The sequence below is a fragment of the Medicago truncatula genome, chromosome 3 (assembly GCF_003473485.1).
Source record: "Medicago truncatula cultivar Jemalong A17 chromosome 3, MtrunA17r5.0-ANR, whole genome shotgun sequence".
Taxonomy (NCBI): domain Eukaryota; kingdom Viridiplantae; phylum Streptophyta; class Magnoliopsida; order Fabales; family Fabaceae; genus Medicago; species Medicago truncatula.
The window spans coordinates 54,285,059-54,309,601 of NC_053044.1; the positions used below are offsets into that span (position 1 = coordinate 54,285,059).

General features: G+C 32.1%; 3 protein-coding genes across 5 annotated transcripts; all 3 read left to right on the forward strand.

The window, feature by feature from the left end:
* The first annotated feature begins 3,010 nt into the window (after nt 1-3,010).
* LOC25490083 (coiled-coil domain-containing protein 25) lies at nt 3,011-7,267 on the forward strand. Of its 2 annotated transcripts, none has more exons than XM_013606517.3 (6): nt 3,011-3,285; nt 4,223-4,350; nt 4,860-4,963; nt 5,096-5,183; nt 5,397-5,458; nt 6,639-6,840. In XM_013606517.3, exons 1-6 carry the CDS (start codon nt 3,173-3,175, stop codon nt 6,705-6,707), a joined length of 564 nt encoding a protein of 187 aa, XP_013461971.1. In that variant the 5' UTR covers nt 3,011-3,172; the 3' UTR covers nt 6,708-6,840. The 2 variants fall into 2 exon arrangements, with proteins under 2 accessions (XP_013461971.1, XP_013461970.1); XM_013606516.3 differs by having other exon boundaries at nt 3,018-3,285; nt 6,697-7,267.
* Nucleotides 7,268-10,664: 3,397 nt separating this feature from the next.
* Nucleotides 10,665-16,872, forward strand: LOC25490084 (transcription factor MYB3R-1). 2 transcript variants are annotated; one of them, XM_013606518.3, is made up of 12 exons: nt 10,665-10,892; nt 11,230-11,397; nt 12,159-12,213; nt 12,552-12,609; nt 12,875-12,969; nt 13,110-13,213; nt 13,473-13,601; nt 13,918-15,382; nt 15,549-15,829; nt 15,926-16,040; nt 16,124-16,348; nt 16,547-16,872. In XM_013606518.3, exons 2-12 carry the CDS (start codon nt 11,333-11,335, stop codon nt 16,664-16,666), a joined length of 2,712 nt encoding a protein of 903 aa, XP_013461972.1. In that variant the 5' UTR covers nt 10,665-10,892; nt 11,230-11,332; the 3' UTR covers nt 16,667-16,872. The 2 variants fall into 2 exon arrangements, with proteins under 2 accessions (XP_013461972.1, XP_024635648.1); XM_024779880.2 differs by having other exon boundaries at nt 10,665-10,866.
* A 1,307-nt stretch (nt 16,873-18,179) lies between these two features.
* On the forward strand, nt 18,180-18,862 carry LOC25490085 (10 kDa chaperonin, mitochondrial). The gene is made up of 2 exons (XM_013606519.3): nt 18,180-18,393; nt 18,479-18,862. The coding sequence occupies exons 1-2, from the start codon at nt 18,289-18,291 to the stop codon at nt 18,665-18,667; spliced, it is 294 nt and encodes a 97-aa protein (XP_013461973.1). The 5' UTR covers nt 18,180-18,288; the 3' UTR covers nt 18,668-18,862.
* Nucleotides 18,863-24,543: the final 5,681 nt, after the last annotated feature.

The following is a 24,543-nucleotide window of genomic DNA, read 5'->3' on the forward strand; positions in this document are numbered from 1 at the left end:
TGTCAATTTTAGAAAAATTAAAGTTAAACCTAAATAAATTAATTTAGAATTTGCTTGGTAATTAAGTTAACAAACTTAAAAGCATCACAACAAAGTGTGCTACGTTTTTTTAAACCAAAATTCAAATCCTCTTGAAGCAACTTAATTAACCTTGAAGAATCCCCTAATTTGTGAAAAACAAATTCCCCCACTCAAGCCTAAAATTAATATTCTCACATCTCATTAAATTAATAATTCAAACTAACAACAAAGGACCCTGCTATGAGATTTAGTGGTGATTCTTCTGATATGTTACTTCTAGTGAATTTATGTAAGCACATTGTAGTGTACATGAGTCGGAGAAGTAAGTATGTTTGTATATTTGTTTTTGTTCTTGTATTTCTGTTATAGAAACATGTTTTATTTAGTATTAATTTTGTTACTATTTTTTCAGGAACACGAGACAACTCAAGTGCATCAACAATGGGAAAAGGATAATCAACATCAATAAATAGTAATATCTTATGAGATGGCTTTAGGATATTATTGAGGTTTTAAGTCTTTTTCAACTTTCAGGTACCATCTATGATCAAATTAACCTAAGTGTATTCACAATATTTAAAGAGCGAGGGTTTAGAGAGACCAATAATTTTCATCTTCCCATCAATGATATGACCATCACATTGAATCTTGTTTCATGTTTACTGCACTTTCCTGTCTGTGGCATGTTCCTAGACCATTCATCGCCAATGTCTAATGAAGAAGTGTTGACTTGCTTAATGCGCAACTTGAATTAAAACTTAGAAGAGACCGAGTACGACATAGGTGCTTAGATAACATTTAGCTGGCTTTAAGAAGTCTTGGCTTAATTGATCCCTTAACTTATTTCTTTTATTCAATTTGGTCCCATAAATCTTAACTTTCTTAAACACGTCCCTTAAATTATTTTTTTTATGAGAAATGATATTTGTACAACTAAATTGTGACAACTTTTGTACAACTTTCTCTCTCATACTCACATGATGGTCTTATCTTCTCTCTTCCTTTTTCTCTCTCCATTGTGTTTGACCAATAAGAAGAGAGAACAACAAAGTTGTCACTAAAGTTGTCATGGAATGGATGTACAAATATCATTTCTCTTTTTTTATTCAATTTTGTCCAATTTTGATAATTTTAATCCCATAGAAAAAAAAATCGTTAGATTACGGAGGTCTATCAGATTTTATAGTGTATCACCAACACCTAATTTGTTTCCTTTCTTCTTCTTCTTTCCTCATCTTCATCTATATTCATCCTTCATCAATATTCATCAATAAAACCCAAGGAAAAAAATAAACCTACTATTTAATCACTACACCAATATCATTGTCATCTTCATCTATCATCATGAACACCCTCCACTCACTCCACCATAACCATCCCAAAATCAAAAGAAGAAAAATCCATTATTTTCAAAACAATAAAAAACGGGTCACATGTTCAAAAATCAAACACAAAAACTCAAATCATCATCATTTCGTTATACACAGTGGAGTATACAAGAATCAACAATTACATAAAACAATCTTTTAACAGTGATTGAATTGAATCAAACAAGCATTTCACAAAAACAGTAGCAATAACTTCTTAACTTCAACAACCATGGCAGCATCTTCTCCAACATCCTCATTCTACTCCTTCCCATTCACAACATCCCCCAAATATTCTCACCTAATTCTCTTCTCTTGTTCCTTTCATCTCAAACACCATTCCCTCCATCTCAAATCGCCGCCATCACTGTTTGTCTTAGCTTCACCGAGCTGCAACACCCACGACTTCAATTAAAATTGACAGATCTGCAATCTCTAATACTCCCTCAAAGGTCCTTCCTTTTCAGGTTGTTTATTTCAGATCTTGAGATAAGAAAGCACGAGAAGGAATAGAATGATATTCTGCTTTAACATGTTGGCTCAACCCAACTTCGATAAGTTTTAATACTGTCATCAAAACTGAGTCCAATGGTGAGTAAGGGAGTTCAACCATGAATGAAAACATAAAATAGCTAAGAATTTTCCAATGGGTTCCTTGATTTATGAAAAAGTAATCAAAACCCATAATGAAAATATATGTATAGAAGTTTTAGATCAAGAACTGCTTGAAGATTACGAAAATTTATGAGAATACTGAGTGTGTTTATGGAGAGAGTTATTATAATATTATTTTGAATCAATTTTTGGATGAGGGGTTTGATTATGTAGTTTTTGTTTAAGTTTTTTTTTTTTTCCGTAAGAGTTTTTGTTTAAGTTGAAATGTGAATTTTTGAAAGAAAAAAAGGTGGGATTTTTATTTTATGTTATAAAGATGATGAAGGTTGAATGATGATGAAGATGGGGAAGAAGATGAAGAAAATAAATAAATTAGGTGTTGGTGGTACACTATAAAATATGGTAGACCTTCATAATCCAATTTTTTTAGGGGATTAAAATTATCAAAATTGAACTAAATTGAATAAAAGAAATAAATTAAGGGACGTGTTTGAGAAAGTTAAGACTTATGTGGTCAAATTGAATAAAAGAAATAAGTTAAGGGACCGACACATCAATTAAGCCAAAAATCTTTTACAATGCACCGGTGGTGGAGGCTCTCAGGATCAACACAAAACTATGTGTATCAAAGTCTCCCTTACCTTATTGAATGCACTACTGACAAGAGCCGGCAGTACATAGATGTAATGTACCTAAACTTCTTCCAAAACCTCACTACAATTAATTAGTGGTGCTGATAAAATTTCCAATTTTGTGATTCTCAACTCTATTGTTAGACCCATGTGGCACTATCTCCCGATTAAATCAGACACCATGTCCTGATGAGACCGGCCCGTAACTCTCGATCATGTAAAACATGACATGAGCATTTGGGGCAACTTGGAGGGTCTATGGGCAATTTGAGGGGTCTAAAGAGCAATTTTAAATTTGCTATGCTAAATTTTGATAATCTAAAAAGTTCCCATGAAAGTATAATATTCATAAATTGACCCTAAATGAAAGCGTGTTGACATTCGAAAAAGACGAAACAGAAAGTTGCGCGTGATTATGTTTTATGCAGCGATTCGGATATCAATTCCCCAAATTGAAATTCAACTCCCAAACACAGAACCCAACGCACTTTCTCTCCTCTCGTGTTCGTGCGTGCGTGAAATCTAAGCAACTCAATAATGGTGTTCTACTTCAAAGCACGCCCTGAAGCTGGCGATTACACCATCTTCATGGGTCTTGACAAGTTCGAGAACGAAGAGCTCATCAAATACGGTTTCATCGAAGACATCTGGTAAACCCTAATTCCATTTCCTATTTGCCAATTTCATGAATTTCTTCTTTGTTTTCAGAAATTGTATGCATCGTGAAGGAATACACTTTATGACCTTAATCTGATTTATGATTTTGAGATTAACAATTATTGCCAAATCGTTTTGTTTCAGTGTGTTTAGAAATTAGGATATTGGGATTGGACTAATTACTTTGGTGATGTTTTTGTTGCTCATGGTTAGGTTAAAATTAAGAATTGTGATTCAATAATTCTGCGGTTATTTCAATAATACCATGCTCTGTTTGGCACTGCCAGATTTTGAGCTTATAACCTCATATTTTTGTCAATAAAAACAGTTAGTTTGACAACATTTTTGTTTCTCTCACGAGTTAATAGCTTATTTTGATTAGCTAATTCAATTAGCTTATATCTTATAAGTTTTTCTCTCAATTTTTTCCACGTCATCTTATTTGAAAAAAATTTAATATATCTTTTTATTTATAAGCTAGTTCAGCCGCTAATTTTACCAATCACTACAAATTAAATCAACTAGCCTATGTACTATAAGCTAGCTTATAAGCTATTCACTACAAGCTCATCCGTTATAAGCTAGCGTATCAGCTATCTGCTATTGTATGCCAAACATAACTATATTTATGCCAAACATAACTATGTTTATGTGTATCACAAAGAATGAGTTTTTAACCCCTGCAATATGAAATTTCAGTCTACTATTTATTCTTTTCTCTTCCAGTATAGATCTCGAGGGGCATGCTCTTTCTGGATGATAAAAGTCCCTGATGCAAAATTTCCAAATCTCTCACTGTTTAAAATTGCGTTTAAATGATATTCTTATTTGGTTTTATGCTTTCGTATGTAGATTATCATTGCTATAATTACTTTTATGTTAGTTTTCTTTTTCAGACATTTAATTAATGATTGAATCTGTCTTTTGTAGGTTCCATGTTGATAAGATGTCTTCAGCCCATGTTTATGTCAGGCTGCACAAAGGTCAGACTATTGATGACATGAGTGAAGGTTTATTGGAAGACTGTGCTCAACTTGTCAAAGCAAATTCAATTCAAGGTAAAATATAACGATTAGTTAGTCCTCTGGTCTATCCGTTTAGTTGACCCAAGGGCCAATTTTATGTATCCTTTCAAGTGTAGATGCATTTCAGTTGCATTTATAACTGTAAATCAGAAAGGCTAAGAGCTTTTGTATAAACTTTTTCACTAGACTTATCAGAAGAGAAATGTTTAAAGAATCTTACACAAACTACCAGTTTTTTGAACAATAGCTTTTTATATAAGTTGAAATTAGCTTTTCCATCATAATTTGTTTCTGAAACTTTCTCATTTAACCTCTCTGTAAACACTTTTTAAGCTTATGACAAATTTTTCTTAGGTGAAGAACTATAAATTTATTTTAGTTGCGAAGTTGTTATAAACTAAATGCCAATTCAAACCAGGCCTAGTTCTCATACTAGGTTTTAATATACATAAATCTAATTATTACTTACTATTATATGCATTTCCTTCCAAAGCCTAATTTTGTGCTGTTGGTGATTACCTTTTTTTCTTTATTCATGGCAGGGAATAAAGTAAACAACGTTGATGTTGTTTACACTCCCTGGTCCAATTTAAAGAAAACTGCTTCGATGGACGTTGGTCAAGTTGGTTTTCACAGCTCAAAAATGGTCTGTTTTTACACTTGGATCAGTTGCTGTTTCTTTTTCAGTTATTTTTTTTTTTTGCAGTGGGTGGGGTATCTGGGTGAATGATTAAGCTTCCACTTTAGACTATCATTATCTGGCTTTTGTGCATTTTAGGTGCGAACTGTGAGAGTGGAGAAGAAGATAAATGAGATTGTTAACAGGCTAAACAAAACGAAGGTGGAAAGAAAACCTGATTTGAAAGGTGACTAATAAGTTTGCTATTCTTTCCTTTGCCTTTATAGTTTTTATTTAACATTTATGATAAATTTTGTGGATGAAGATGCAACTGTGTACTGTTTCTGTTTGTTATCATATATCTAGCCATTTAGTCATTGTGGTGTCTAATGTACAATATGCTTGCCAATTTAATTCGACTCAGCTGATCTTGTTATTTATGCGGGTATGTGTTCTGCAGCTGAGCGAGAAGCAGTTGCTGCTGCTGAAAGAGCTGAGAGGAAACATCAACTGAGAGAAAAAGTGAGCATTGCTTCTTTCTTTCTTACTTTCAAATTCATGCATAACCAAAGTATCTAAGCACAATATATTATGCAGACAACATCAGATTCTACTAGTATAATTTAATTTTGATGCATTGTCATTGCAAAAAATCTGTACACTTGCATCCAGGCATACAACAATGTATTGTCACATACATCATGGAATATGTTTAGCACCTCATGATATATTGTTAACTTATTTAAACACTTTTGCTAAAAAAACAAACTTATTTAAACACTTAAGATGACATTATATAGAGTCAGTTTGTTTAAAATTAATAATAGTGATTTTTACATTAGATTACCCTGGCTAGTGATTATTTTAGAGGTTTTTTATACAAAGCATAAGTGAATGAATATATCACACATTAATATCAAATTATTTCTCAAAAGCTACTAATAGTCATTATAATCCGGTGTTTTTATTCTAGTTGTTTCCCAATGCTGAAATAAACAGATAGAAAATCCTAGGAAGTGATTAAATTTGAAACAAATGAGTTCCATATCATTGTCAAACTCATAAAATATTGCACAAACTCTTCTATTAGATCTTTGACCAATGGCTGTGCTCCGAAACAAATTGGTGAATGATTGTTTGTATTTTTACCGCTGTCTATGTTGCATTCTCTTCAGGGCACAGTTGTCTAAAATGTAATTTATTTTTCCCTATGTCCTGGTGCACTGCTTGAGTTCTTTGAGTCACTTTCCATCTTGTTGTTATTTAGGATGTTATGTTTGTAAACTTTGTTAAGAATTTTAGAATCCAGCCTAAGGTTCAGTGTCTTCTTTGCCTTCTAACAGTGAAATATCTTTGTAGCGTAACATTTCAGTGTCTTCTTGATCTAGTTCAATTGTTTTTTTCTTGAACAATTACTAGAATTAAATCACATGTTTCTGTGTGCAGAAGCATTCTTTGTGACTGACATGTTGCATTCTCCTTGGGGCATAGTTGTCTACTATATAATTTATCTTTTCCTTTGTCCTAAGGCACTACTTGAGTACTTTGTGTCACTTTGTATCTTGTTGTCCTTTAGGATGTTATATGTGTGAACTTTGTTAAGAATTTGAGGATTGGGCCTAAGGTTCATGGTGTTTTCTTTGCCTGCTAAAAATGAAATATCTTCATTGTCGTGTAACATCTTAGTGTTTTCTTGATCTAGTTCAATTGTTTTTTCTTTGAACAATTGCTAGAATCAAATCACATGTTTCTGTGTGCAGAAGCGCCGTGAGGAAATAGACAGACTAGAAAAGGAGAAACAATCAGAGCTTAGGAGCTACAAGGGTTTGATGGTCGCAGAAAATATGACATCCAACAAAGACATTGCTTCAGGAAGCAGATCATTCCAGGAAGTGGAGGAGGATTTCATGTAAACATTGGTTATTGGCTTATAGACAAATGACTGGTGGTCAACTTGCTGCCATGATTAAATAACCCAACTGGAATCTGAAACTGCATCATTGTCTTGGTTAAGGAAACCAAGTGGTGTGTGTACCCAACTGTGATTTAGGGATAAAGGAGAATATAAAATAGGGAGGGGAGAATGCAATGATTGGTTTTCATACCTTGTGATGGTTATATACCTGATTTATAACTTTGCTTGTGACAATGGTTTTTATTTTATTTTCTCACAGTCGAGTCAAAAACTGATGTTTCTTGCTATAATTTTGAGTCTTGTTAGGCTTGTCAGGTTTAAACTTTTGCTTTTAGGAAATTGTTAACTATGCGATAAATTATCAGGGCATTTTGAAGTATTCATGGTACTGGCAGAGAAGCTCGTTTATTTTTTTATCACAAGACTAATGGTAGGAATAGAATATTATTTAGTGAGAGGCTGCAAGAGTAGCACATAAGCATACATGTAAGTTATGTATGTATGCCCTAACAGTGATGATATTTTGCTGGTTTGCACATTTCATCACGAAGCTGAAAAAACCACTCTTGTTGGAGAGGTTATAAGCCAGTCATAAAGATATTAGAGACGTGTTTTCACTTCAAAGTTCAAACGTGATCCAATTTACTACACTTGGAGCTGAATTGAACAGGTTTATTGTTAGAGTAATGATATTTGATCATCCATTTTTAACAACTTTTGTGACAACACTCTCTCTCATACTCTCATTGTATTTTTATTCTCTCTCTTCCTTTTTCTCTCTCTATTGTTATTGTCCAATAAAAAGAGGAAAAACGTTGTCACTGAAAGTTGTTGAAAATTGATTGTCAAAATATCATTACTCTTATTGTTATTATGGTTGAGTTGAGAGAAATGATATTTGAACAATCATTTTTAACAACTTCGGTGACAACTCTCTCATACTCTCATTATACTTTATTCTCTCTCTTCCTTTTTCTTTCTCTCTATTGCTATTGTCCAATAAGAATGGAGGAAAAAGGTTGTCACCCAAAGTTGTCTAAAATTGGTTGTCAAAATATCATTCCTCATATAGTAAAGTTTTATTAGACGTACATTGTAGATGCTAGTTTAAAAAGTCTTATATAAGTTGACATCTAATAGTACACTTACAGTGCTGATGCTAGTTTCATCAGCCGGGACGGGAACGACTTTGATACAAACACATGGCTAACATGAGAAATAAGAACAAATAAATATAAGTATATGACCATAGGCGGGGGGGTTGGACAGCTCAACTCAACTAGTTTGAGTTAAGGAAAAAAAGTCTTGGAGGTATTGGATCAAACCCGATCATGGAATAAAATATTGATCTAACAAACTAACTACCAACATTTGCTATAAAACTAAAACCTAGGATCTATTCAAAATAAATTAGCTGGTTGATTCATTGTGACTAATCCTAATAATAGCAACAATATTCTGGTTTTTTCTTCTTTCAAAAAAATTATTCTGGTTTTTTCTTATGCTATAATTAGATATACTCTTCATGTTACCCCATTCATCCTTTGCTGTAATCCTCAAAACAGTCATGTATTTGTTGTTTTGAACCCTTGAAGGAAGAGACTCAACAGAAAACATATATTGATTCAAATGGGTGTATGCCCAATTTGCACATGCAGATCCACGATTCCTACTAAATCCCATGTGGATGTGAACAAAAGTGTTTTTAAGTAAAACTCGATGATTCGATCAATTGAGCAGAACTGTCCAAAGCAAAAGTCCAATTCTAATTACATATTTCGGTGAAGAAAAGAACAAAAACCGTCCTGATTTGCCGAGTTTCAATGAATTTTAAGTCATCATACATAAAATAAAATGATCCGAGTCATAAGTCTTAATTAATCTTAATTCAATCTTGTCAACATAAATTAATCTTAACTCAATGATTCAAACAAAAATTCTTCTTAATTCCCCCTTAAAATCCAACTTAATTCAATGGTTGCAACCCGTGTTTTTATATAATTATATTGACCTAAAGAAAATTGCCAAATTTGTTTCCTTTTTACTTTACATACATGATATATATTGGCATTTTGTTTTCTTTCGGTAAATGATCTATTGACAATCTTAGTAAATTAATCTAGTTATTATTATTTGCATTAAAGAAACTAAATATTGCACCTTTAATTAAATTAAAATCCTTCAAAGTTGTTTTTTCAAAGAACCTTCGAAGTTGTTGTGGTTGTTTTTTTTTTTTTTGACAAGAAGTTGTTGTTTCTTTTTTATTTTTATTTTTTATGTTCGATTAAACCTTTAGGAAAAAAAAAATTATGCTATTGTTATTGTCATTGAGATTCTCTTACTTCGACAGTTTTCTTAAAAAATATTTTAATATTTATTTAATGAATTTTCACATATGGGACGTTTTGATCTTCTTTCAAAATAAAAACTTCTTTCTTTAAAGCATAATCTTGTTTTTTTGGGTAACTTGTTTTAATCCTGAGTAAAAATAGATAATACGGCCGTGTTTGTTGTTTCTTGCGTTAGAACTCAAAATAAAATGGGGAAAAGGGAAGTTTAGTAAATTGTAAAATTTTATACGTGCATGACACTTCATATCACAGAGATAATTTATTTTGACAACACATATATACTTTTTTTTGAAACAAACAACACATAGATACTTAAAAATATATATTTAGTTTTAGATTTAATTCGTAAAACACCACAAAAAAAGACGCCACAAAAAGAGATTTAATTTGTAAACACAGGGCAACATAAATATCCGATGCTACATTTTTTAAGTTAGTTTTTAAAACGTCTTTTATAAATATCATTGAGTTAATTGCTATATACTTCATCCGTCCTTCAATAGATGATCTATTTGAAAATATGCACTATTGACCAAACATAATTTGACTATATTTTTCTGCTAATATACAAAGATAAATAATATCATATAAAATATCGTTGAATTCGTCTCGATGAATATTTTCAAAATATCAAATTTTCATATTTTACACATGTATCAAATTTAACAATGTAAAATTATTTTACACATGTATCAAATGATGTCTTACAACGTCAATTAATGAATATGAAAACACACGAGTTCACGTATTCATTAACTTACGCGACAACACATCGTTGAATTCATTGTAGAATATTTATAAACCGACAATGTATATTAATTAAACAAACAATGTATTTAGAATGTTTTGATTTAATGCATATCTAAAAAAGTTTTACGGCAAAAATGTATAAAAATTAATCTTTATAGTTTTTCATGAAAAGATACTTACAAAAATACTATATTTTAAAAATGAGTTACGCAGTGTTTTAAGAACATTGTTTAAGAAACATATAAAAAAAAACATTTTATCTTAGAAATACAAGTCAAACACATGTAAAAGTTATAACTACACAATTTTTAATATAAAAATTATTGTTTTTAAATGCTTAAAAAATATCCTAAAACATTCGTTAGCAAAAACACCACAAAAAAACATTTGTTAGTATTTTCCATTAAGCATTAATGTAAGTAGGTGATATAATGTAAAAATATTAGTAAACTCCAGAAAAAATCTGCTAAAAAAACAAACTTCAGAAAAATATGTGGAGGAAATCTGAAAGAAAGAAAATAAAAAATATGACCGTTGCACTTTTGGAAAAATAAAAACTCAAGGTAAAATGTGAACCTTGACTCCGACGTTTCTCATCACGACCGTTCATTTTAAAAAAGTCAATAATATTGTTTGTGAAAAAAGGAAAAAAGAAAAAAAAAATCAAAAAAGAAAAGAAAAGAAAAAGAGAAAATAGTTTCCGCCCCTTTATGTTTGAGTTTGAATATTGAGAAGACCGTTTCCTTTAACACTTTCTCTCACTAAAACCTCTTCTTATTCTTCTCCCTACTTTGAATGTTGATGTCAAATTCTAGATCTTTCTTCAACATCCATCCATTCGGATTTTCATTTTCACACAGTTTCAATTTCCTCATCTATTTTCTCGAATATCTTCATTTCTGAAGCTCAATCTGGTTGGTGTTTTTTTTTTTGAACAATGGTTGGTGAACGCTTGCATTTTGATTTCGATTTCTTCTTCATGTTTATATTTATGTTTATTCTCCAATCTACAACTCATATTTATGCTTAAATGTAAATTCTATTCCGAGTTTTCAAATTGCTTTAAATTTGAATTCCTTATTTTTTTTCTTCCTTTTTTTGAATTTTTTACTTTAATTGTTTGATTTTGTAAGGATCCAGTCTGTTTAAATTTCTCTATTTCATTCGTAATGCCGCCATGTGTTTGATCCATGTAGCGGATCCCACTTTGTGCGACTTATGTGATTTATTTTTGAAATTTGAATTCAATTTATATTGATTCATATGTTTGTTTGCAGGAATTTTTGCTTGGGTAATTTTACAAGTGTGGATTAGGGATTAGAATGATTTGGAGGACAAATTGTGGAGATAATTGCAGACAAGTCGAAATTCCGGTACACTATGGGAAGTGAGTCGACAATTCCTGCTTTATCAGATGGCGTACAGAAAATTAGAGCATTACATGGGTAAATCTTAAATTCATCTTTTGTTTTACTAACATGCTTGATATGCACTTGTTGCTTTAATCTCAGATACCCCTTTTGGAAGTAAATTTTAGATTCATTGGTATGTTTATGTTTGGAGTTGTTATTTGCTTTCTTTTGATTATGAAATGATTTATTACCAAGACAAAGAAATGAATCCTTATTTTCCCAATTATAGCTTATCGCATCTGTCATTACAATTTTCCTACACCTTTTTTCCTTAAGCTAGTTGAAAAGAGGTCTGCAAGAGTGGTAACATTATACTTGTGACATTTTCCTATCACATTTGTCACATTTTTCTGTCACATTTCTGCTGATTTGATTTGTTCAACCAAAGTCGAATAGATGCACCCGTCCCCTGTACACTCCGACACTTCCAATCGGTGCCACATTGCTGGCTTAACACCTGAGTGTGAAGTTGCACAAGAAAAGCCAAAATGAGGCACTCTCTAAACTTTTTCAACTTCAATGGGGTGTATCCACTTTAATTATTATTCATTAAGGTCACTATACCTGGTCAATCAATGGTGGTAGCTTAGCTACTATAATGAGATTGAGCAGTTGCCAAACAAAATTGAAGATTATGAAAATTTTATATGCAAAAGACAAAAGACATATACTTTATGAGGATTTTAAAACGTTTCGACATTTAAATTTTTTTTTTTATGAAATCTATAACATGTCATTATATATTTATAAGCAGTGAAATGAGTTTACTCATACAATTACGCACGTATTTGCAGGAGGACTACTGGCCCTACAAGGCGATCCACTAAAGGACAATGGACACCCGAGGAGGTGAATTTTTAATACTTTTAACATATTACATCTTTCTAAAGTTTGGTAACATTGCTCCACTGCAACTTCATTTGTCTGTTTTAGGGGAGACACAATAAAATTTTGTATCATGTGAAATTTAGCATCTATAGACTTATTGTGTTAACTTTTTCACTTTCAATCATTATAGTTAATAGTTATTGTGTAGACTTCTTTGAAGATCATAAATGGCTAAATAATGCAATGACTTTTTTTGTATACATGTGCATTTAGAAGCTGTACTTGATTTTTCTTTGAAATTCTTCTATGTAAAAATGTATTATATGATCAAGTGAAATACATGAATTCTGTGTATGCAGGATAATATATTGAGGAAGGCTGTTGAGCGTTTTCAAGGAAAAAATTGGAAAAAAATAGGTAATATTTTCACGACATACTTCTTTTGGCGTATAACTGCATAGTGGAGCATTGGTTGTGTCCAATTCTTCATAAAACTAGACGAGCTTTTTCAGTTGGACCTTTACAGGCTTAACTGAGGAGATTTAAAATGGGAAAAAGAACTGGTGTTTGTTGGGGAATCAATCTATATATTTGTAGTAAACTCAATTTATATTTTTTTGTTGTCTTTACACCTATTCAATATTGTTTTTTGACTTGTTATGATTGTACAATGTGTTTGCAGCGGAGTGTTTCAAGGATAGAACTGATGTACAATGCCTGCATAGGTGGCAAAAAGTCTTAAATCCAGAACTTATCAAAGGTCCTTGGTCCAAAGAGGTAATATCAACTTCTCATTTCTTGCCGGTGTTGATTATATACTTAGCAATTTTGTGTTGGTTCTGACATGATAGCCTATTCTATCCATTTTCTGTTTGGAGATCTGTTATTTACTTACCTATCAATCTGAATGCAAACAGGAAGATGAAACAATTGTTGATTTGGTAAACAAATATGGGCCTAAAAAGTGGTCTACTATAGCACAACATTTACCTGGACGTATCGGTAAGCAATGTCGAGAAAGGTATGGTTATTGGATTTCTAATAGTTAATGTATGTTATGATTAACATACTTTACGTCCAAAAACATTAAATTAGAGTACAATGTATTTAATATTTATTCCGACTACATTTTCTTATTGCCACTTAGTGGGATAAGACTTGGTTGTTGTTGTATTTTTTCCGTATTGCACACACACATATATAAATTAAATTACGCTTGGGGGGTTGTAGTAGTCAATTCTCATTCTCGCTGATAATGATAATTTTTGAAAAATTATTAGGTGGCATAATCATCTTAATCCTTCTATAAACAAAGAAGCATGGACGCAGGAAGAAGAGTTGGCTCTAATACATGCTCATCAGATATATGGGAATAGATGGGCAGAGTTATCAAAGTTTTTGCCTGGAAGGTAAATACACGTTAATTTGGTTTTTGCATTTCATTTAAATAAGGAATGAAGTTGAAAAGTGCATGCAATGCAACCATGCTCTCACTTCATTTTTGGAATCACTGTTTCTTATGTATTTTATGGGCTGATTTCATTAGAGATCTGGATACCCTACAGTACTGGCGTCAGGTAGAAAAAAATATCAATTTTTATCAATAAAAATATCATGCTATCAGAATATGCATGTTTTTCTGGCTGAAATTTAGATTCATTTTTTACTTCTGTTTATTAGTTAGCATTTGAAAATGTGATTTTTCATTTTCTGATGTGGAAACAGGACAGACAATGCTATAAAGAACCACTGGAATAGTTCTGTTAAGAAAAAATTGGATTCCTACTTGGCGTCAGGCTTGCTTGCTCAGTTTCAAAATGTCCCACTTGTTGGAAATCCGAATCAACCTATTGCTTCATCCTCTGCAAGGTTGCAGTTTAGTGTAGATGATAATGGTCCTAGGGGCACAGAAGGTGAGGAAGTTTCACAGTGTAGCCAGGAGTCCATTAATGCTAGTCACTTTCCGTCTGGCAGAGAGTTGAGCATTGCCGTTATACAAAATGTGGAGGAGTACAGGCAAAATGAAGAATCTAATCAAGCATCATGTTCAGAGCCATATTACATGTCTCTGGATGGTGTTACTCTCCAAGAGGTTTGCTCCTCTCAATTTCTTGAGCAAAAATATTCAAACGAACCTGGGAGTTCCTCCGCAAATGTGGACTGCCAATTTAATTTACATGCTTTGCCCACCTCACTGGACTTTGGGCAGGAATCGACGCAGTTGCAAAATGATTCTTTAGCTTCTGGTGAAAACATGATGATTGTTCCATATGAATATCGGCCTTCATCTATGGGCAATGCTAAAGGAGAACAAAACATGTTGATAACTGATGATGAATGTTGCAGATTCCTATTTTCAGAGGCAATGAGCGATGAATGTTTTTCCTCTGGAGGAGTAAATAATGTTGACTTGTCTGGATACACTTCATCTCTTTGTCATTCGTCTTTACCATCTGATAGTAGGATGATAATGTCTACTGCCGAAGCAAATCAGTTGGTCGGCTCTGTGGATCAGCAATTTGACTCGAGGGAAGATGTTGTGAAAGATGATAGTTTAAAATTGGAGCCTGTAAGTAATTCTGGATGTGGATCAGATACGATGCAAACTTGCTATCCAATTGATGAAAAGCCAAATGTGCATACACAACAGGAGGAAACAGGAGGAACTCTATGTTATGAACCGCCCCGTTTTCCAAGCTTGGATATACCTTTCTTGAGCTGTGATCTTATACAATCTGGAGATATGCAGCAAGAATTTAGTCCCTTAGGTATCCGCCAGTTTATGATGTCTTCTATGAACTGTCTGACTCCTTTCAGATTGTGGGACTCACCTTCTCGCATTGATAGTCCGGACGCTTTGTTAAAAAGTGCTGCTAAAACTTTCACAAGTACACCGTCCATAATGAAGAAGAAGAAACGAAACCGAGAAAGAGACCTTTTATCTCCACTATCAGATAGAAGAATGGAGAAGAAACATGAGATTGACATGACGTCAACTTTGATTAGAAACTTTTCCCGTTTGGATGTCATGTTTGATGACAATGAGACTCAAGGTATTGAACATGATAAAGAAAATCGTGGACCAGCTTTTATGGTGGAGGATAAAAGTAACTCTGAGGAGAAGATTGAGCAGCCTCCACTTGATGCTGATTCTAAGATGAAGAATGATATTGATACCACTGCTGAAATTGTAAGTACTACTTTTACTATTCGAGAAACCACCATGATCCTTGTCTCTTAAGAATATTAATAGTTGTAAATACTAACTTGTCACTGTGCTCCAAAATGTTATTATTCTATTGTGGTCGATTGCAGTCCAAATTTTGTAATATTGACTTGTTATTTTTACTGGTCAGGTGCAACAGCCTTCTCGAGTTTTGATTGAACATGATATGAATGATCCATCGCTGTATTCTCCTAATCAAGTTGGTTTGAAATCAGACATAGTTCTAAGTTTAAGTGCTCGAAGTCATCAAAAATCAGTCTCAAGATTTAGCTCTCCTTGTGTTCGATTAAAGGAGCACGAAAGACTCTCAGTTTCTGTTACTTGTGTACAATCCATCTGTTCATCATCAATCCCAGGAGAGAATATGGATGATCAAACCGGAAATGATGATGGTTTTGAAACAAATAACATGTACTATTCCTTAACATGATTTTATTGTTATCTAAATTTTTTTCAAAGTTTTTAATGGATCACATTGTTTCTGAGTAACTTCTCTTTTGGTTTCAGTTTTGGAGGAATGCCTTTTAGGAAAAGCTTTGAATCACCTTCAGCATGGAAATCCCCTTTGTTTATAAACACCTTTTTGTCTAGTCCTAGGATTGATGCTGAAATTACTATCGAGGTACTATATATTCTGTTGATTTAAGTACCGTTCTGAACTATTAGTTTCTTTCTCCTCGATTAAAGAAGTGAGCATGCCTACAGGACTACGGATGTTTCTTTAGCCCGGGTGATAAAAGCAGCTATGATGCACTTGGATGGATTAAGCAGATTGGTGAACACACTGCTGCTCAATATGCCAATGCTCTAGAGGCTTTAGAAAATGAAACTCCTAAGGCACTACCAAATGATGCCTCTGGAGACGACCAGGAAAACAACGATCCTCATAATCAGTCTGGGAACCATTCTAAGTCGCCTTCAAATGCTTCGGTAAATCTGGACTTTATCAATGCTTCGTTTCTGTATTTTTTCAACAAAATTTCAATTTAGTCCTAAACTTGTTAGATTGAGAATAGTTTATATTTATTAGTTCAGAGACTAATTAATAGAAAGTAATCATTGAGGGGTTATTTTTCTAGTTTTGTCTGTTATATATCTAATAGCATAAAGAAATATATTTGTTTTCAGGTGGAGCGACGCATGCTTGACTTCAGCGAATGTGGAACTCCAAACAAAGGTGATAAGGGCAAATCCTCAGCTATGAGTGTTTCAAGTCCTTCTTCGTATTTGTTGAAGGGCTGTAGATAGATAGCTGCCTGTTCATTGTTATGGCTAATGCCCTCAGCTGTTTTGCTCTTTGATGAGTATACTTTATATATATAAAATGCCGTTTATTTATAGAAAAAATTATTTTGTTGTTAAGCTTGTAGTACAAGACTTGAATTTGTAAGTTTGTAACAACAACAACAACAAAAATTATCCCCAAGTTATGATGATTCTTGATTCTCCGGGTATGTTTGGAACGTAAAAAGGTAGAGGAAGATAAGCAGAAGAGGGAAGCGAGGAAATAATAGTTATAGTTATATTTTCTCCTTTGGTGTTGATAGGTGTGGCAAAGCGAGTAGAACCCATGTGTTCGACAGTATAACCCGCTATTTTAAGTGGAACGGATTGATTTTTTGAACTCGGCCATTCAAGTTAGTCCACTGTTTTATCTACCGAAAAAATGGAGCAGCGAATGGAGGATTGGCCAATTTAGAAAAACTGTTTTCCCTGATGCTTTTTAAATTCGAATCGGTGAATCCAGTAGTTGTAGAATTTGTGTAATGCTGAAATAGGGACAAACCTTGCAAAATAAAAAATAGAATGGCTTGAAGTTGCATTTGAGGTACTCAGTTTTCACAACAAAACCTAAATATCTGATTTATTTTATGCAGTTTACGTATTAAGCTTCAAGTTATGGGGCGTTCTGATGCTATAAAATGAACAGTACTCCATATGTAAAATGAAATAGGGAGAATTATTAATTATGTTTGTTTTATTTATTTCAATTTTAAAATCATAATTCTAATTATAAATCTCCCCTTATCAAAAAGGCCTTAAAGTTTCAAAGGGTATATATAGATGATTAAAATTTCTATCTTCTCTATTAAGAAATAACTATATTTAAAAGGTTTTAATTTTACAAGAATTAAAACAAACATATTTAAATTCGTAGAATATCAATAATATTTTATACATATGTCTGATCAAATCATTCTATGATACCACTTTTTAAGTTAGTTCCTAAAATATTAAAAAATATATATATTTGACTTGATTGAACTGGAGGTAAAAGAATTCACATCATCAATAGATAAAGATTAATCTCTAAAACTAAATTATTTTTTAATAGCGATTGATTTACCCGTGCTTGGCATGGGCTCCATATATCAAATGATACTCATTCCTTCTGCATTCAAAGACCATACAAATTAATCAAGATTCAAGACAACGCAATGCTGATTTTTCTTTTCAACAAAGAAGGAAAAAATAATTTAAACTCCTTCCTAAGTTATTTTTTTCCCTTCCGTGAGTTTGAATCACGCTAGAAAGTGCTTATGAAAATTAGCTCCTACCCTCCTACATATTCGTTATAATTAGATTTATTTATTTATATCTATTTATATTGCGTATGTGTATAAAATAAATTGAAATGGAAAGGTGTACTAGAATTATCACGGGGTGCGGATAGTTGAAACCGAAAAATAAGTAGTGGGCTGAAGCAGGCCTTTCCGTTGGTAATTCAAAAACCCTACTTCAAATTTCGACATCGCTAGAACCTTCCATTCTGATCTAGAACCAGTTGCCTCTAGTACCCTATTAAAACCCTAATCCATTTGTTGAATCTCATTTCCAGAAAAAAACCATAATCCTTCAAATCTCCATCAATGGCTAAGCGTTTGATTCCAACCTTTAACCGCATCCTCGTCGAGAAAATCATCCCTCCTTCCAAGACCTCCGCCGGTATTCTTCTCCCTGAGAAGACCTCCCAGGTTTGTAGAAACTTTCTTCTTCGTTTTTTTATATATGTCCCTGCGTTAATCGATTTCGATTTAATTGATTCTGGTTTCAAAACAGCTTAATTCAGGGAAGGTGGTAGCTGTTGGACCTGGATCGAGAGACAAATCTGGGAATTTGATTCCGGTGTCAGTTAAAGAAGGTGACCACGTTCTCTTGCCTGAATATGGTGGCTCTCAAATTAAGCTTGATGACAAAGAGTTTCATTTGTTTAGGGATGAGGACATTTTGGGCATTCTGCGTGATTGATTTATGGACTAGTGTTTGTGTTTGATAAAGTGAAATTTATGATGATTAGGTTTATTAAAATAACTTCAATTTAGTGTCCAATGTAATTTGGTGCAAACATTTGAGAGGGATTTTCATTTTTCCTGAAATATTGTGATTTATGCCTCTTTTATATTCAGAAATATTATGGCAATGAGGATACTTCTTTTTCTTGCAGTGCAGTGGTCGTTATGGTTCTGTATTTGATTTTAACCTTTTTTATTCTGATTTTCATTTTATTAATGGTCAAAATAGTGTAAGTAATAATATTACCTAATTAGGACCAGAGACCATAGGAACTCTATTTAGATTGTGCAGCTGATAGTGTGTAGAGAAAATTAGAGAATTACATATTTAATCTTAAAACACTTAACTAAATAGTTGTGTATATCCACGGTAGCCTTCGAACATTCGTTAAGGTCACTGTAGCAGGCCAATCAATGGTGGTAGCTTAACTCCTAGTCTCCTCTAATGAGATTGAGCAGCCACCTAACAAAATTGAAGATGTTGGAAGTTTTATATCCAAAAGTTATTCATTGTTTGTGCAACCAAGGTGAATAAGCCAAGAATTTGAGTTCTAAGGTGAATAAATGAGGAATTTAAGTTCGAATACTAACCCTTGTAGTATGTAGACGTAATACAATGTTCTTGTCGGTTGAACTATGTTTACATGACTCTATTGATTATGTTATGTTTACATGATTCTTTTGACTTGTTATCTTTATTTTTTTCTTTTACTTTATCTTTTTCTTCTTTTGCAATTTTCTTACTTTTGATAATGTTAAGTGATGAATCATACTTTAACAACCTCGCTCGGTCTCAAATCTTTAGGAATGATTTAGAACGACAACGTAATCTCCAGCTTTATGCAACATGAGAATCTATGGCTCTAAATAATCACATGGCATTGTAGAATAGAGACACGCCTCAGAAAAAGGGAGGATTATAAGAGCTTGACACCAATAAAAAACATGCAAGAGGAGAAGCATAAACGCATGGCGAACTTTGCTTTGGAGCCGACAATTTACTCGGTAACCTGATTATTCAAAAAGCTTCCATTCCTCCGTCTAAGTCCTTCGTTGCTTTGAGTTGTATACAACACAACATACATTGACACCCTTTGTCATTGTTTATATAATGATGGATGATTGATGACGTGCAAAATATTTGCTAAATTTAGTTCATTAATCATGTGGTTAATGAATTGACAATTTTTGACAGGATGTGAAGTTCTTTTTGGTGAATTGACAAACTCGATTAGCCAAGTGTGATTCAGCCGTAAAATGTAGTGAATTAACAAATAGTTGAAAGTGAAAGTCAATAACCATGGAGTACCTTTGTGTGCATTATGAAATAATGCAGTATCAAAACAATCCAATAGCAAGGGACGAAAATTAGTTATGAAAAAAACATCGGATAAAATCAAGGTTAAATTACATCAGAATATTTGTAACAAATCGGTTTTTTATTTTTATTTTTTATTTTTTATTTATCACTTACGCATTTTAAGTTATTTAAATGTAACAAATTAGTTTTAAGTATTTTTCGTAACACTTAGGTATTTAAGTTGTTTAATTGTAACTTTTACGTCTCGAATAACTTATATGATTTTTAGCAAAACATATGATTTTTGTTGTCATTATTGCAAATAATTTACATTGTCGACAAGAGATGTATCTAAAAGAAGTAAATGCACTTTGCAATGTAGAAAATCAATGTTCGAATAATTTTAGACATAAGAGAGTCACATTTAATGTACGGCACACTTTAAATTAGATAATCTTTAGCAAAAATAACTTATGAAAAATAAATAATTGTACCCTCTGAACCAGGGTCTTGGATCGTTTCGATGTATCTACGTTTAATTTATTAATTAACGGTTGATATTGTCCACTTTACATTTAGGGGGTGTATTAGATTAGGATTTCAAAGGACAATTTTTGCTTAAAAAAGTCTCAAAGATTTTAAAAGATTTTGTAGGATTTTAATGATTTTTATGATTTTAAAAGACTATCAGAATTTTCAATTTGGATTTCAATGAATTTACATCATAAGATTTTAAAGGATTTTATGGATTTATAAGATTTCAAAAGATTTTATAAATTTTAGGCTTAGGAGGGTGTAAAGACTGTTTTGATAGAAAAAATCTTGAAGATTTTAAAAGACTTTGTTGGATTGTATTGATTTTGTCGGATTTTAAAAGACTTTTTTTGAAAGACTTTTTACAATCAAGATTCTTTGCAAGATTTTAATGGATTCATGATATAGATTTTAAAGGATTTTAATGGATTTTAAAGATTTTAAAAGGGTCAATAAATTTAAAGATACAGTACAAACCAAAAAATCAACCGAAAAAAATCATTGAATCAATGAGTGTAATATTTCTTCAAAAAAAAAAAAAAACTATTAGATAATATACTACTAGCAGGTTAATTGATCTTAAAAATTCTGGACATATGATATCAAAATAAATAGACCTAAAAATAAGTTATGTTAGTTTATTGATTATAATAATTTGATTGAAAAATGCATGTTACAGGTAGAAAAATGCAAGTAGAAAAATTATTATAATACCAATGAACGTAAAGTTGTGATTTTTATAATAATTTGATATATAGGTAGATGATAAATTAACCACAAGATTATACAGTACATTATTATTTTTTTTTTTAATGAACGTAAAAGTTATGTTAAGAAAAGTGCAAGTTAGAGGCATGATGATTTCGACAAAATTTGCCAAACAAAATATATAACATGCCATTGTTAGAGTATAACAGAAAAGAATTTGGAAGAAACGTAAAAAAAATAAAATAAAAAAAAAAAAGAGAATTTGGAAGAGTATTACAAAATCTCAAGGAAATGTGTGGGAGATAGAAAAGTCTCAAGGCTAGGTGTGAGATTGTTAGTATGTACATTTTACATTAAACAATCTCACAAAATCCATTACTCACAACAATCCATTAAAATCTCTAGAGTTTTGAATACCAGTAGACAATTTTTAAGTTATGCAAAATCTCAATCGAATACCACTGGATTTCATTGGACTCATTAAAAAAGCTTGAAAATCCTAATTGAATACCACAAGAATGTTTTACATTCTTTAAAAATCTTGATTGAATACCACAAGACTTTTATAAAACAAAAAAGTCTTTTAAAATCCTTTGAAATCTTAATCCAATACACCCACCTTAATTAAACTTTTGGTCTTCAAATTTTGATCAGCTCACGAAAATGGTCCTAACTCTTTCAAATCGAACAAAACCGTCCTAAACTATCATGTTTTTTCGCAGTTTTAGTCCTACCTTCTATTTTCAACTCTAGAAACATAGAGAAATGACAGTTTTAGGCAGTTTTAGACCTACCCATAAGCTCAACCATGAAATAAACAAGGAATAAAGCATGTGGGTACAAGGAATATACTCTATTCAGCGCACAAACCAAATAAACCTTAATTTGAAACATATCTTGGAAATTAGGGTTTTTGGATAGTGTGTTCAATAAAGTGGATTCCTTGTACCCACATGCTTTCTTTCTTGTTTATTTCATGGTTGAGCATAGGGGGTAGATCTAAAACTGCAATTTCTTTGCGTTTATGGAGTTGAAAATAGGAGGTAGGACAAAAACTGCAAAAAACATATAGTTTAGGGACGGTTTTGTTCGATTTGTAAGAGGCAGGGCCATTTTTGTGAGCTGGTCAAAATGCGAGGACCAAAAGTGTAATTAAGCCTAAATTTTAAGGACTCATTGAAAAGAAATGATTACAACACACTTTGTATCATAATATTCTCAATACAAACTCTTATTTTTTATTTTATTTTTTTGAGAGAGAGAGAGAGAGAGAGAGAGAGAGAGAGACTTTTTTATAATTAAAAAGTCTTTTAAAATCCCTTAAAATTTTAATCCAATACATCCCCCGTCCGTTTGGTTCGAGAATTAGGAGGGGAGGGATTTTTACGGAGGGGAGTGGAGGGGAGATATTTTTAATTAAAAGTGTGTTTGGTTCACAAGGGGAGGGGAGGGATTTTAACAGTATTTTACCGTTTTACCCTTAAACTTAATTAAATAAAAGAAATTGTTTGTTTTTACGATTTCAGAAACTGACAAAGACAAGCACACATCTAAGCCGCTATTTTATCTTAAACTGGCTCATGTATTTTGCTCCAAGCATCATATTGTTTTTTTTTTTTTTGGCTTTTTTTATCGGAGCAATTCTTTGTAATATTTTTTTACACAACAAGACATGGATAGGTGAATTAACTGTGAAAAAAAAACAAGCAACAACAAGTATAATAAGCTGAATTAAAATAAAATAATAATAATAAAACTTCAACGATTTCATCAAAAAAAAAAAAGACTTCAACGATTTTAAAAGTGAAAAAAAAAACAATACTCTCAAATGAATGGATCAATACCATAAGAAAAAACACACTATGAAACAAACAAGCCACCGTAAGGATAAAGCAACAATTTAAACAATAAAGTTCCAACAACGATAACGATTAAACAAGGATAATAAAGTAGCGAATCAATAACGATGTAATTAATAATACTACGATATAGACAATGAGATGATGAAATTACTCACAATTCACTTTGGAGGAAGCCTCAAGCAGTCGTTGACAACAACAAAGTAGTAGTAAGAGCGGTTTGTACATCTAACAAATAAGAGTGGTAGATTATATAATAATAAAAATTGTTACAAGGAAAATATAACAAAATAATAATAATAATTGTTACAAGAATAAGATAACCTAATAATAATAATAAGATTGTTACAAAAATAATATAATCTAATAATAATAAAAGTTGTTACAAGGTTAATATTGAGATTTGAAATTAATTTAAGGATAATTATGGCAATGCAATAAAATTTTAAAGAGATTTGCTCCCCTCCCCTCCCCTTCCCTTCCCTTCTAAAAATTGAACCAAACACTTCAGATTAAAAATCTCCCCTCCCCTTCCCTCCCCTCCCCTCCAAAACTCTCGAACCAAACGGACCCTAAAGTGAGTCGGCCACTTCAGAGGAGTTGGATCAAGTATAATTAGTCTTAGGGGGGTGTATTGGATTAAGATTTTAAAAGACTATTTTAATAAAAAAAAAAAGTCTTTAAGATTTTAAAAGACTGTGTGAGATTGTATTGATTCTGTGAGATTTTAAAAGACTGTGTGAGATTGTATTGATTCTGTGAGATTTTAAAAGACTTTTTATGTAAAAGACTTTATACACTCAAGATTTTAAAGGATTTATCACACTGACTTTTAAGGATTTCAAAGGATTTTACGTGATTTTAAAATTTCAAAAGATTCAATGAATTTTAGGGGAAAAAGAACAAATAAATTATACCGTTTGAATGAAGAAAAATAAAACAAATAAAAAATTCTTTTACTATTGATTTTCATATTTTAAGAGTTTTACGGATTTTATAAGATTTTAAGGGACTAAAAAAACACATTATTCTCAATACACATTTTTTATTTGTTAAAAATGTTTTCCAACAAAATTCAATTGTACATATTTAAAATTATGCCAGCACTTACAAATCTTTCAAAAAAATTGTGTTAGCCATTACAAATCGGTCGAGTTTACACGAGTTTACCGAGTGTTAACTCAGTCAAACTCGTTAAACCTTCCAATTTTACCAGAAACCGAGTTTACCTCAGAGTTAACACGATTTTTGTACATAAAAACGTAAACTCGATATTCTCGGAGAGTTAACACTCGACTTGCGAAACATTGATTACGGCATACTCTCTATAATAACATTCTCAATACAATTTTTTATTTTTTTTATGAGAGAGAGAGAGAGAGAGAGAGAGAGAGAGAGGGGGGAGGGAGAGAGAGAGAGAGAGTGAAAGGA